Raw genomic sequence first — 14,369 nt, forward strand, 5'->3', positions numbered from 1 at the left:
AAGTATTTAGAGTAAGCATACATTGTAATGTATAATATACATTAATCAGTAAGGAATAAATACACAAAGGGAAATCCTTGGGAAAAACATTTTTGGACATCTACATAAAATAATAAACTTGCGGATTCCCCACAAATGAAATTAATACCCCCCCCCCCACAAAAAAACAAACAAACCCAGAAGCTATAGCTATTAAGAGTAATGTTTATCATGTGTGACATATAGACTCTGTATGTCTGCTGCTTTTTAGTTTGAGCTAGTCACCATATTAGTGTGTGCTCGTGGCAATGCATCAGAAGAATGAGGGAATTATAAACAAAAAAATAATAGGATTTTCCTGATATTATCCTCCCAAAGAAAAGTTGCTCAAGAAAAAGAGATGGAACAAAAATCAGTGCCTTTAGGGAAATAAGTTTGTGTCTAACACATTGAAGGGGATCTTCAACAAGAGTTAACCTACAGTAAGTAAAGATTGACCTTGCTCTGTAAAAAAGCTGTGGGGATGAATGAAACCTGGGCTATTTGCTGTATAAACTCAGTACTGACAGGGCATACATAGTTGGATTTTTGAAAGAGCTGAGTATTATATTTGTGACTGCACAAATTGCTTTGCTGTCTTCTTCCTTCATTCTTGCAAAGCTTCAACAACACACCAGATTTGTATCCCAACACAGTTAAAAATTCTGCTCCAAAAAGAACAATTTCAATCAAATTAAAGAAAGGCCTGGCCTTTCCACCTTAACACTGTGGAAATCAAACTTATGTAACATATACTGACTGTCTTGTAATAACAGAGCACTTGTCTGTTTTCCACTAAAGTGTCAGACCCTGAACATGAAACAATTGCATAGAATTAAACTATTGTAGTCTTGCCAGTCCTTTCAAATGGTCTAACCAAAATCCTATGTGGGCAATCCATTCATACTTTGCTAACATCTCTTAAAAGGAAGGGCTTTTGCTTTCCATGAAAAGAAATAAAGTCAGGTTTCATACTTGCACTATAGTTTCCTGATGATAGATGTCAATGCATGCATCCGATGAAGTGAGCTATAGCTCCTGAAAGCTTATGCTCCTCAAATAAATTGGTTAGTCTCTAAGGTGCCACAAGTACTCCTTTTCTTTTTGCGAATACAGACTAACACGGCTGCTACTCTGAAACCAGTGATAGAGTATTAGCAAGAAATTTGGGATCTGCTCACTAGGTGACTGAATCTAGTTTTTATTCATATCAATTTCCATGATGCATTGCAAAATCACTTCTCTATACTGGGGGTTAAGAGTGGCTAAAAGAGGTTGAGCATCTTGAAAGAAGATAAAATGGCAGGCTTGGAATGTACAGATGGCCCTGTAAATTCAATATTTTGAGGTGGCTGCTGGATATGATTGTTCAAGCCAAAAGAGTTTTTTTCAATTACACTTTTATTATCTAGAGAAACCGAGGCTCTCATTCAACAAAATCTGTACCTCAGAAATGTAGAAAAATCCATATTTTACTTAGATGCTTCTTTCAAAAGATCAAGATTTTCAAATAAGTGATTTCCCCTTCTTTGGGCTTCAAACTCACGCCTCATCTCTCAACTTGAGCTATAGTTTTTATGTAAGGCAGTAGCTCAATTTCTCCTTACACTGGAGGATCAGTGCATGGTTTAGTAAGCATTTCGGAGTCAGATTTTCAGCTGAAAAATAGTACATTTTGTATTAATTGAATGAGTGCTGTTTGCCTCAGTCTGAGTCTCCTCAGGCTTCTGTTACGATGTTGTTCACCGTGGACGTGATTGGAAGCTTTGATTAGGACATGCAAGGGAATGATGACAGACATGGGATGGGTTTAAGTGGCAGCCCACAACTTTATCAATTTAACACTGTGGAAGGAGGCTATATGCTTTTCCCTGCTCTCACATAAGAGGAATTTAATCAGGTCCAATACAGGGAAAGTCTCAAGGTAGAGCCTCTTGCCCTATCCCCAGGACTCAGCTCACTTCTGAATCCTCTTGTCCTCCTTTCATGTTGGGGGGTCGAGGGTACTAAGGGGGGACCTCAGTCCATGAAGACTTTAGGGGCTGAGGACCTCCAGACTCATAGACTTGAGGATTTTGTGCCTTCTCTTATGGGCACAAGGTTTACCACTGAAATCCTAGGTCAGGGTCTCATTTACCTCTCGGAGCTGCCTTTTTACCCTTTTTTCTCACTGGACACTGGCTGAAAGTTGTGACAAGCTAAACCGTTTTACTTTTCCTAATAAAGTCCTATTCCATTCAACCCAACTGTGCCTTCATGATGCTGTGAGAAAGGTGAAAAACCTACCAAACCTCGGCCAGTTTGGCTCAATGGGCAAAACTCCCTTCCTGATCCTGAAATAAGTGATCAGCCAGACCTGCAGCATCCTGAAAAACTTAGCTCCTGTACTACAACTAAGGAGAGAGGCTGAATTTAAATAGAAGGGGGAGGACCCCAGGGAGAGGGGTCTGCTCTTACTTTGCCAAGCATGTGCTATTCCCTCCTCCCGCTCCTTTCTGGGCACTGTACATTGTCATCCCTCCTGGGCTAATCAAAAATCCTTCATGTTGTTTCAGGGGAACCATAACACAAGATAAGTACACGCACCACTATGTTGACGGTACAAATAAATTACACTTCGTTTCTGTTCTTTCTGTACCTCGGCAGTTTTCTGAGCATGCAACTCACTGACTAGGATGTGTCTTTACTTAAATGCTACTTGCAGTTGTCAAACTTGGCGATGCTGGTGCATACTGATTCTGCATTTGGTGACTTTTGATAATGCTAAAACAAAAGGAGCACTTGTGGCACCTTAGAGACTAACAAATTTATTTGAGCATAAGCTTTCGTGAGCTACAGCTCACTTCATCGGATGCATTGATAATGCTGACAATGAAGCAATTACTCTCTCTCTCTCTCCCTTAACTTGTTACTTGATGAACTGAGTTATAATAGGTTGTCCTCTGACATAGCTTCAAAACATTATTGGGCTGTATTGATTAGAGTTGTATAGATATTTGTACTAAATAGTAAATAATTGAATAATGAACAAAATTTAACTGGTCAGTGCCCATGGTCAGGGAGGCATTGTGGTCCAGCAGATAGGACACTGGGTTAGGACTCAGATGTGTTCTGATCCTGATTGTGTCGCTAATGTGATGGGTGTCCTTGCCAAATAACTGCACCTCTGTACCTCCATTTCCCTATCTGTAAAATGGGGATAATACTTGCTCTTATTTCTAAAATGCTCTGAGAGTTTGGATGAAAAACCTTATATAAGAGCTAAATAATAATAGTTTTATATCCAAAGTGCTTTCTTGTATATTGATAGAAAATTACTTATGTGCTCCCCCTCCTCTCCCTCCCCCAAGCATGGAATAAGCCTCTTAAAATAAAGAGATGAGAGGTAACAAAATGAGCTCAAGAACTGAATTTACACAGACAGGATGTGGCAGGCAGGCTGAAGAATAATGGTCCATGCCAGGAGCTCGACATCAATCTTAAATGGTAAATGATGAACAAACTCAAGAATTGACTGTGTGCATCTTTAAATTAATAACCAAACACAAAGGATGACCTCTTGGTTGCAGCACTTTAAGCCAGGGACATGACCTGGCCCTGGAGTTTTGCATTAGTACTCATGAGCTCCCAGCCTTACTCAGCATTGCCCTTCTTAACTGGCCTGCTGGCTCTCTATTGGTCAGTATCTCCTCCTGGCTCTTCTAGGCTTCTGGATGAAGAAGTCTCATTAGTAGCCCGGCCTGAGTAGGTTTTCTTTAAGCAGGGGGGCATCAGTGTGACTCTACCTTCACGACAACCAAAAAGAATGGAATATTTGCCCGTCAACATATAGTTACTTTTATAACTACTGACTCATTACTGGGGACCACCCCTCTACTCTGGAGGGATGGGATAATGTTAACCAGTTCAATATTCAAATGGTCAAGGGCTCCATAACCTCGTACATGAAAAAGGAAATAGGATCCTAAGATCTAAAAGAGGCTAAGCTCAGAAGAGGGCCAGCTGCTGTCTGGAAGTAGGAAGAGGCAGGCTGGAAGTAGCAGGCCAGGGATTGGCTGTGGAGGAAAGACCAGACACTGAGCAGATTCTCTCACTATTGCTGGTACCAGCACTAACTGCTGCAGGAGCACGTAAGGAAGCAACATGTAGGCAGGAGGATAGTTCAGAGCGCTTAAAATGAGACTGTTACTTCTACATTCCTGTACAGGACTGCCCCGGTTAGGAAGTATTTGTGTACATTAAAATAACCGTGCTTAGGTATTTGTATCTTTTAGTTCAGGCATCCCTAGTAAAATGATCATCTGTTACTCAAAATGCATTTATGGGAGCCCACTGAGGGCTAGAACATTGAGTGTCTACTGTGCTTATTTCCGCCTGTGTGTTACATCCAGAGTGCAATCAGACATCAGAGGGGACTGGGGTACCACAGCACTTACGGTGACTCCATTCAGTAGAGATAGTGATTTCATGTATTAGTTAGGGCCCAAACTCTCTTCTCCTCTTTGCAGTGCATACCCTAAGTGACTGTACTATGCACATAAGGAGATCAACAACAGCTGAAAAGAGTAAGACCTTTCAACACCTCAAGTCTGAGGAATGGCAGAAAAGCTGGCTGCAATTATCCCTGTGGTGTTTTAAACACCACCTGAAGGGAAAGAATGCCCAATAATTCAAGAGCAGCTGTAGATCCTCTGGCTGTGCCATTACATTAACGCACCTGCTCCTGGCAATTAAACTTGCTGCCCTGCTGGTCGACAACTAGTCCACACATAATGGTGCTCTGTGCTGTGCAGTGGACTCTGATTCATGCTTGCTGCAGTTTTGATCCTGCTGCAGGTAACCTGAACTGGTTCTGCTGCACTTGGGGCTTTAATTGCAGATGAGATAGGATTAGAATTTTATCCTTTAATGAAATAATAATTTATAATGAAATAATAATTTATCATGAAAATAACAGCAAAGCTTTTGCTATTCATAGACAGAACGTTTTTCTTCTTTTTCATCTGATACACTGCGAAGAGAAACTTGCAGTCTGTTATTTTACAATCAACAGACAAAGTGAACAACACTGCCCCTGCTGGGCAAATTAATGGTAAGAGTGTTCATTTTTGACAAGTACTTTTTACTGTATACTATATTTATTACAAACTTCTACAGTTACATCAATATATTCAATTGCTTTATGTGAGAATGGATTTTATTTTAGCTTGTGAAGAGACAAACTGTTCTACATGTTGGGATTGTTTTCTTGCATGCTCCTATATGTATTCTGACAAGGTGTAGGGCAGGGGTTTGCATGGTTTCTAGCAGTGTTGAGAGGGTGATTATGCTCTTGTCACAGCTATGTTTGCAATAAACAGTTGAGTTTGCTCTACATGCATCATGTTACAGTATATTAGTGTCAAGAGGAACCTATAATACCACAACTGTAGCAGGTGGCCATAGATAGAGGTTTACACCCAGGGTCACAGCACAAGGAATAGGATCCATTTTCCTTTGACTAAATGAGAACTGAAGCATTTAAACATGTCTTTCTTTTTACTCTCTTGTAGTTTAGTAAAGCAGAATAGAACCTTAATGTTGTATCTGGGTACAGGAAATGTTGATTTGTTGGAGATGTAATAATCATGCATTTGTGTTGGATTAGTTAAAAGCAAGAGACATAAGACAAGGAGGTAGCTGGCCAATTCTCACAGCATGTCCTGTGGTTTGAGGGAGCTACAAGAGGAATTCTCCTGGGAGCTAGGAAAGTTAATATAGAGGATTAAAGTAACACTTTTTGTAGTGCATAGGCATGGACTACTGAATACTTTCCTTGTTTGTAATTCTTATTCTTCAGGCGATAAATACTGTAAATATTAAGTTGTAATATTTGTTTTAGTAAAATAATGTGTAGTGAATGCCTGTGGTATGGGGGAAATTAAAAGTAATTTGAATCTCTTATGTAAAGTTTTATTTCTGACTGAAGAGAACTGGAAGGAAGAAGCAGCTAAACTATGTGTTCCTGTATCTTTCCTTCTGTTTCTTACACTTATATCATTAACAGAGCTTTTCCATCTTTCTGATGCCTCTAACACTGCTATCTATGCATGTCTGAGCATTGCCGGGAGTAGGATTTACATGATTTAAAATTTTATTCTTCTCATAGCTAAAAAAAACAGGGCAAGAATTATTTTACAGGGGAATAATATTTTCATTTCAATTTGAGTCTGTCAAAAGAGAGCAGGAGACACTTGGAAAGTGGCGGATGGTAATACCAAAAGTGGATGACTGAAGTTTTGATAAAATCAAGCCATCCCAGACTATCTGTAGTCCATACTATGCTGATGATGATTCACTGTGATTTTAACACTGTACAAAAATAAAGGAAGATGTCGTCCCTATCCCAAAGAACTTATAGTTGCTCTAAATTATGTATCTCTCTGTGTGTATAATATAAAAAGCATGCCATTTAAACATAAATAATACCCTGGGGAAAATCATTGTTGCATTACAGAAGTATGTTTGGAGGAGGAATTTGAATGAAGAGAAGGTTGTTTGACATACAAGAGAGAAGGAATTTGAAGAATAAGGAATAGCATGGAAAAGGCCAGAATGATGGGAGTGAGAGGACTACAAATGAGCAGAAAGGCTTGTGAAGAGCATAAACAGCTGGATGGGAGTGGGAGATGGATTAACTGGAGCAAAGTGGGTGCAGGGCCCTCAAGGTACAGCTGAGAACTTAATGAGAAGCATGAATTTTATGTGGGGGAGAAAAGTAAGCCACTGCTGGGGATTCAAATACAGGAGTGATACAGTCAGAGCAACAGAAGAAGATTGTTTAAGCAGCAGCATTTTAAATAGGTTGGAGAGCGTGGGGTGCCATGAGGGGAAGGCAGAGGGAAGGTTGCAGTATTCAAGGTGAGACACATTTTATTATTTTCTGTGGTTTTTAGCTGCCAACCTCATCACAATGAATCATACAGTATCTGAGGGAAGATCATGATGGTTAACCTGAAATGCCAGATATGTCCTTTACGCACACATCTCTGAATCACTGTATAAAATATATCCCTGGATGATGATCTGTTGTTAAAAACAAAAAAGGCATTTCTGCAGTTTTAAGAAAGGAGTGGATCAGATTAGATTAATCCTTACCGCCACAGTAGTTCAGCCACAGATGAAATCTTTTGGCCACTATATGGTATTTTACAAAACAAATATTTATCACAAATGTTATAGACCATTCTACTACTTTATCAGAATTATTATTATTTCTGTGCTAAAACCCCAAGGTCTGTAGAGGTAATTCTAAAGAACTTTACTCCACAGGGAGTCCTTGCCAAGATTTTATATGTTGTTTGCCCTATTTTCTAAATATGAAATTTCTTCTAACTAAAGAGTTCAGGACTCTCTCATGGGATACTGATCTTTAGAAGTAGCTGCTGGGATGCAGCTTAAAGAATATTTTTCTGATGTTCAGTCTGTCAGCAGGTCAATATTTTGAAGAATTAAATGACAAAGAAGCTCAGTCTAGTGGCCAGGTTAAAACAAGGCATTTGCCAACACAACTAGGTAAGTAGATATAAGGGAAGGTTAAAATTAGGGGGGCACATTCTGATCTCTGTCTCTTTAGTGGAGTTACTCCAGCTTTACACTGTATTAATAAAAGCAGAATTTGATCCAGACAGGGCCCAAATCAGATTCTTATCTGAACTTCCTTTGTGCCCCCCATCTGAACTTTTGTGGTTTGAATAAAAGAGGTTCCTAATCTGAATGACCCTGGTTCACCATTATAGATGGAATGAAACCAAACCCTTATCCAAATATCTCTCAATATGTTTAGCTAAATTAATGCCCTGATCTGAGCCACCCCTGCTTATAGAATCATAGAATATCAGGGTTGGAAGGGACCCCAGAAGGTCATCTAGTCCAACCCCCTGCTCGAAGCAGGACCAATTCCTAGTTAAATCATCCCAGCCAGGGCTTTGTCAAGCCTGACCTTAAAAACCTCTAAGGAAGGAGATTCTACCACCTCCCTAGGTAACGCATTCCAGTGTTTCACCACCCTCATAGTGAGAAAGTTTTTCCTAATATCCAATCTAAACCTCCCCCACTGCAACTTAAGACCATTACTCCTCGTTCTGTCATCTGCTACCATTGAGAACAGTCTAGAGCCATCCTCTTTGGAACCCCCTTTCAGGTAGTTGAAAGCAGCTATCAAATCCCCCCTCATTCTTCTCTTCTGCCGACTAAACAATCCCAGCTCCCTCAGCCTCTCCTCGTAAGTCATGTGTTCCAGACCCCTAATCATTTTTGTTGCCCTTCGCTGGACTCTCTCCAATTTATCCACATCTTTCTTGTAGTGTGGGGCCCAAAACTGGACACAGTACTCCAGATGAGGCCTCACCAATGTTGAATAGAGGGGAACGATCACGTCCCTCGATCTGCTCACTATGCCCCTAGTTATACATCCCAAAATGCCATTGGTCTTCTTGGCAACAAGGGCACACTGCTGACTCATATCCAGCTTCTCATCCACTGTCACCCCTAGGTCCTTTTCCGCAGAACTGCTGCCTAGCCATTCGGCCCCTAGTCTGTAGCGGTGCATTGGATTCTTCCGTCCTAAGTGCAGGACCCTGCACTTATCCTTATTGAACCTCATCAGATTTCTTTTGGCCCAATCCTCCAATTTGTCTAGGTCCTTCTGTATCCTATCCCTCCCCTCCAGCGTATCAACCACTCCTCCTAGTTTAGTATCATCCGCAAATTTGCTGAGAGTGCAATCCAGACCATCCTCCAGATCATTTATGAAGATATTGAACAAAACCGGCCCCAGGACTGACCCCTGGGGCACTCCACTTGACACCGGCTGCCAACTAGACATGGAGCCATTGATCACTACCCATTGAGCCCGACAATCTAGCCAGCTTTCTACCCACCTTATAGTGCATTCATCCAGCCCATACTTCCTTAACTTGCTGACAAGAATACTGTGGGAGACCGTGTCAAAAGCTTTGCTAAAGTCAAGAAACAATACATCCACTGCTTTCCCTTCATCCACAGAACCCGTAATCTCATCATAAAAGGCGATTAGATTAGTCAGGCATGACCTTCCCTTGGTGAATCCATGCTCTTGTTTTGCAAAACCAAAACTTAAGTGGTGGGGACTGTGTAAAAACACAACAGCCTCCTTTCTCCATCTCTAGTTAAAACAGTGAATTCCCAAGACATTTGGAAGCTCGGCTTAGATAAGCAATCAAAAGTTCAGATTATATGAACATTATCCAAACTTCCTCTCTGCTGTCTGCTCCCATCACGAAACACCTCTGCATGGTGACCCAGATTGAGTTCTATGGGGTAGTGGTCTGCAGCATGCAAGGGCTCACATGACTGTCAAGGATGGGTATAAACTGTTCAGGAAGGAAAGGCAGGGGAGAAAAGGTGGAGGAGTTGCACTGTAAGTAAGAGAGCAATAGGAGGTAGATGAGGCTTTCTTTGGACAACTAACAGAAGTTTCCAGATCACAGGCCCTGGTTCTCATGGGGGACTTTAATCACCCTGACATCTGCTGGGAGAGAAACACAGCAGTGCTCAGACAATCTAGGAAGTTTTTGAAGAGTGTTGAGGACAACTTCCAGGTGCAAGTGCTGGAGGAACCAACAGGGGGCGGTACTCCTCTTGACCTGCTGCTCATAAACAGGGCCCCTGGGCAATTGCCCCCGTTGCGCCCTCCCCTCCTCCCCCCTTCCCCCAATCAGCAGGCCTGGTAGTGACCATGTGATGGTCGAGTTCAGGATCCTGACACAAGGAAGAAAGGAGAGCAGCAGAATACGGACCCTGGACTTCAGAAAAGCAGACTTTGACTTCCTCGGGGAACTGATGGTCAGGATGCCCTGGGAGGCTAATATGAGGAGGAAAAGGAGTCCAGGAGAGCTGGCTGAATTTTAAAGAAGCTTTATTGAGGGCACAGAAACAAAACCATCTCGATGGGCAGAAAGAATGGCAAATATGGCAGGTGACCAGCTTGGCTTAACAGAGAAACCTTTGGTGAGCTTAAACACAAAAAGGACACTTATAAGAAGTGGAAACTTGGACAGATGACTAGAGAAGAGTATAAAAATATTGTTCGAGCATGCAGGGGTGTAATCAGGAAGGCCAAAGCACAATTTGAGTTGCAGCTAGCAAGGGATGTGAAGGGTAACAAGAAGGGTTTCTGCAGGTATGTTGGCAACAAGAAGTTGGTCAGGGAAAGTGTGGGACCTTTATTGAATGGGGACGCAAACTAGTGACAGGTGAAGTGGAAAAAAGCTGACATACTCAGTGCTTTTTTTGCCTCGGCCTTCACAGACAAGGTCAGCTTCCAGACTGCTGCATTGGGCAGCACAGTATGGGGAGGAGGTGAGCAATCCTCAGTGGTGAAAGAACAAGTTATGGACTATTTAGAAAAGCTGGACATGCACACAAATCCATGGGGCCAGATCTAATGCATCCGAGTGTGCTGAGGGAACTGGCTGATGTGATTGCAGAGCCCTTGGCCATTATCTTTGAAAACTTGTGGCGATCGGGGGAGGTCCTGGACAATTTGAAAAAGGCAAATATAGTGCCCATCTTTAAAAGGGGGAAGAAGGAGAATCCAGGGAACTACAGACCGGTCAGCCTCACCTCAATCCCTGGAAAAATCAGGTCCTCTAGGAATCTATTTTGAAGCACTTGAAGGAGAGGAAGGGGATCAGGAACAGTCAGCATGGATTCAGCAAGGGCAAGCCATGCCCGACCAACGTGATTGTCTTCTATGATGAAATAACTGGCTCTGTGGATATGGGGAAAGTGGTCGACGTGATATATCTTGACTTTAGCAAAGCTTTTGATAGAGTCTACCACGGTATTCTTGCCAGCAAGTTAAAAAAGTATGGATTGAATGAATGGACCATAAGGTGGATAGAAAGCTGGCTAGCTCATTGGGCTCAATGCATAGTGATCAAAGGCTTGTTGTCTTGTTGGCAGCCAGTATCAAGTGGAATGCCCCAAGGGTCAGTCCTGGGGCTGGTTTTGTTCAACATCTTCATTTATAATCTGGATGATGGGATGGATTGCATCCTCAGCAAATTCGCGGATGACATTAAACTAGGGGGAGAGGTAGATACACTGGAGGGTAGGGATAGGGTCCAGAGTGACCTAGACAAATTGGAGGATTGGGACAAAAGAAATCTGATGAGGTTCAACAAGGACAAGTGCAGAGTCCTGTACTTAGGATGGAAGAATCCGATGCACAGGCTGGGGACTGACTGGCTAAGCGGCAGTTCTGCAGAAAAGGAACTGGGGATTACAGTGGACAAGAAGCTGGATATGAGTCATCAATGTGCCCTTGCTGCCAAGAAGGCTAACGGCATATTGGGATGCATTAGTTAGGAGCATTGCCAGCAGATCGAGGGAATTCCCCTCTATTCAGCCCTGATGAGGCCACATCTGGAGTATTGTGTCCAGTTTTGGGGCCCCCATGACAGAAGGGATGTGGACAAATTGCAGAGAGTTCAGCGGAGGGCATCGAGAATGATTAGGGGGCTGGGGCACGTGACATACAAGGAGAGGCTGAGGGAATTGGCTTATTTTAGTCTACAGAAGAGAAGAATGAGGGGGGATTTGATAGCAGCCTTCAACTACCTGAAGGGGGGTTCCAAAGAGGATGGAGGTACGCTATTCTCAGTGGTGGCAGATGACAGAACAAGGAGCAATGGTCTCAAGTTGCAGTGTGAGAGGTCTAGGTTGCATATTAAGAAGCCCTGGAATGGGTTATCTAGGGAGACAGTGGAATCTCCATCCTTAGAGGTTTTTAAGACCTGCCTTGACAAAGCCCTGTCTGGGATGATTTAATTGGAGTTGGTCTTGCTTTAAGCAGGGATTGGACTAGATGACCTCCTGAAGTCTCTTCCAACCCTAATTGTCTATGATTCTATAAGGGCTGAGCCTCCTTCACAGCCTGGCCCACTCATAACAGGAGAGCATCCACGGTCCTGCTGCATTTTGAAGCTTTGTGCTTGCAATAGAGAGAGAGCAGGATTTGGGCCAAATAGGCAGAATTCACCAATAGTTAAGGCTGGTTTATCCTACCACAAACCTTTGCACAAAGGCCCCCATGAGAAAAAAAAATCAGGGGGAAGATGTGATCACACAAGATGGTCATAACCTCCTTCGCACCAGATCCGGGGGGTCATATTACGAGATCCCCAAAAGAAGATGGTACTTGGTGGAATAGGGGCATACTTTAGAGAAGCTGGGAACATGGTGACTTGACACATCGTTTTAATAGTCTCTGGTGCAGGCTACAGTGTAAATCTACTCTCTGTCATGGGAACCCTGAGGAAATAGTAGTGATAGCTCTACCTGCCCTTCTTTGGGGTGAATGATCACTGTAGCACAAAATGCCTCACTGATGCAATGAGGGCCCCTAATAAACTGATAGCATTTCTTATGGATGCAGGCTTGTATCTATTATTGGGATATATATTAAAATGTACAGATCAAAACCCTTCTGAAAAATTGATCTAAACTAAAGCTTTTATACTCCCGTAACAAACCTTTGGACAGTTTAAAGAACACTGCAGTCCCAAGTTAATATCTTGTGTGCTAAATAACCACCCAAAGTATTTATTTTAACCCTCAAAATAAGCAATAGCATGCAGGAAAGGCTGACACAATCTTAATCAAGTGACATACATAGAATCATAGAATATCAGGGTTGGAAGGGACCCCAGAAGGTCATCTAGTCCAACCCCCTGCTCAAAGCAGGACCAATTCCCAGTTAAATCATCCCAGCCAGGGCTTTGTCAAGCCTGACCTTAAAAACCTCTAAGGAAGGAGATTCGACCACCTCCCTAGGTAACGCATTCCAGTGTTTCACCACCCTCTTAGTGAAAAAGTTTTTCCTAATATCCAATCTAAACCTCCCCCACTGCAACTTGAAGATCTTATTGAAGATCCTTCATTTATGGGTTAATGGTCAGTTCAAGTAGTACTCATAATGTAATTTTTGAGGCATTATTTTCTGATGGATACTAGGTTATTAGTTCCTACATTTACTTCACAAGCAAAGGTGAAATGCACTTTTGCTTCTACTCTTTGAGTTCCTACTACAAATGCTTGAGAAACATAATATATTCTCTCCAAAATGCGGTACTTCTAAATGCTTTACCAACTGAAAGTTTTTTTAGATACGGTGTATGAAGGAAGAGGAAAAGCAGGATGTGCAACAAATACATACGCTCCACATACTTAAAAATCACTATAAAGAATGGGGCACAGTGAGAACCCAGCAAAGACTCTGTCCTGGTGCACATGTGCAATATATTCTATCATATTGTCTGGCTTTCAATAGAGACTCTCATTTCCTACCTATCACCACAAGGGGTGTCCAGGACACATGTGAACGTGTAGCTTCTGTAAGCAAGCTGTACAGGGTAGTCTTGCAGTTTAGCCCTGAGTGATTCTGTGAAATTGGAGGAGAGATTCTTGCTGCTGCTCTTAAGGGATTGCTGTTGTTAGGGGAGGAAAAAAAGCAGATTTGGAGGTGTGTATGCATGTGTGAGCAGTTGCAGAGTGCATTTCACTGAGGAGTCTGACTACTGAGAAGCACTGAAAGGAGAGAGAGAGGAGGAAGCAAGAATAGGACTGAAGTGCAGAGCAGCTGTTTTCTAATACTCTAGTTCTTTTGGGTGCCTCAATAAATGTGAACATGGATTCTGTCACTGAAATCTTCTTCAAGCTGCTGTTTCTGTTATCTGTTCATAACTGGAAAACAATAGTGGCAGGAAATAAATGTAAGTATTACAAATGATTTAAAACTCAGACCAGACTGTTTTGAAAACTTCTGGGCTATTTTATTTGGCTTTGGAATAAATCTTGTTCTTGAAATAAATGCTTAATGCTTCTGAAAACATGACCACAAATAGCTAGCCTGAAAATGTTTCCTTGGCTGAGAAATGTCATTTTTTAAGTTCTAAAATCCGTCCTATATATTTATTTATACAATTCTATATACAAAATTCTATTGAGAAGTTCCAGTATAATCTGAAATTAATATTTTAGCAAGGAATTGCATGTTCCATCCCCATTTTAATTTTTGTTTCCTCTTGAGAAGTGCTGCATTTTACAAGGAATTGTGTCTTACATTGAAATTACTGGAAGACTTCTACTGTATGCTGCATCAGCTTGGCTTTTAGCAATTTATAATTTGGAAGGCTGGTATCTGCATCTCCTGAAACAAGCTGGCACTCAAATAAATCTGATGTCCAATAGTGTGCAGTTCGTGAGTAAAGCAAATGTAACAAAGAAAAATGTTGAGGACAAGATGTGCACTGACTGCTTAGAGAATA

The 14,369-nt window shown here is 41.9% G+C and overlaps 1 protein-coding gene across 5 annotated transcripts in view; it reads left to right on the forward strand.

Moving 5' to 3' along the window:
* Positions 1 to 13,432: 13,432 nt before the first annotated feature.
* CNTNAP4 (contactin associated protein family member 4) overlaps positions 13,433 to 14,369 on the forward strand; it is a 310,896-nt gene continuing 309,959 nt past the window's right edge. For 4 of the 5 annotated variants that reach the window (XM_073344935.1, XM_073344938.1, XM_073344940.1 and 1 more), the window contains exon 1: positions 13,433 to 13,814. In XM_073344935.1, coding sequence (XP_073201036.1) covers positions 13,730 to 13,814 — 85 coding nt within the window. In that variant the 5' untranslated portion in view covers positions 13,433 to 13,729. The remainder of the gene's footprint in view (positions 13,815 to 14,369) is intronic. The other variant, XM_073344936.1, reaches the window with a different exon arrangement.

The sequence above is a fragment of the Lepidochelys kempii genome, chromosome 5 (genome assembly GCF_965140265.1).
Source record: "Lepidochelys kempii isolate rLepKem1 chromosome 5, rLepKem1.hap2, whole genome shotgun sequence".
NCBI lineage: Eukaryota > Metazoa > Chordata > Testudines > Cheloniidae > Lepidochelys > Lepidochelys kempii.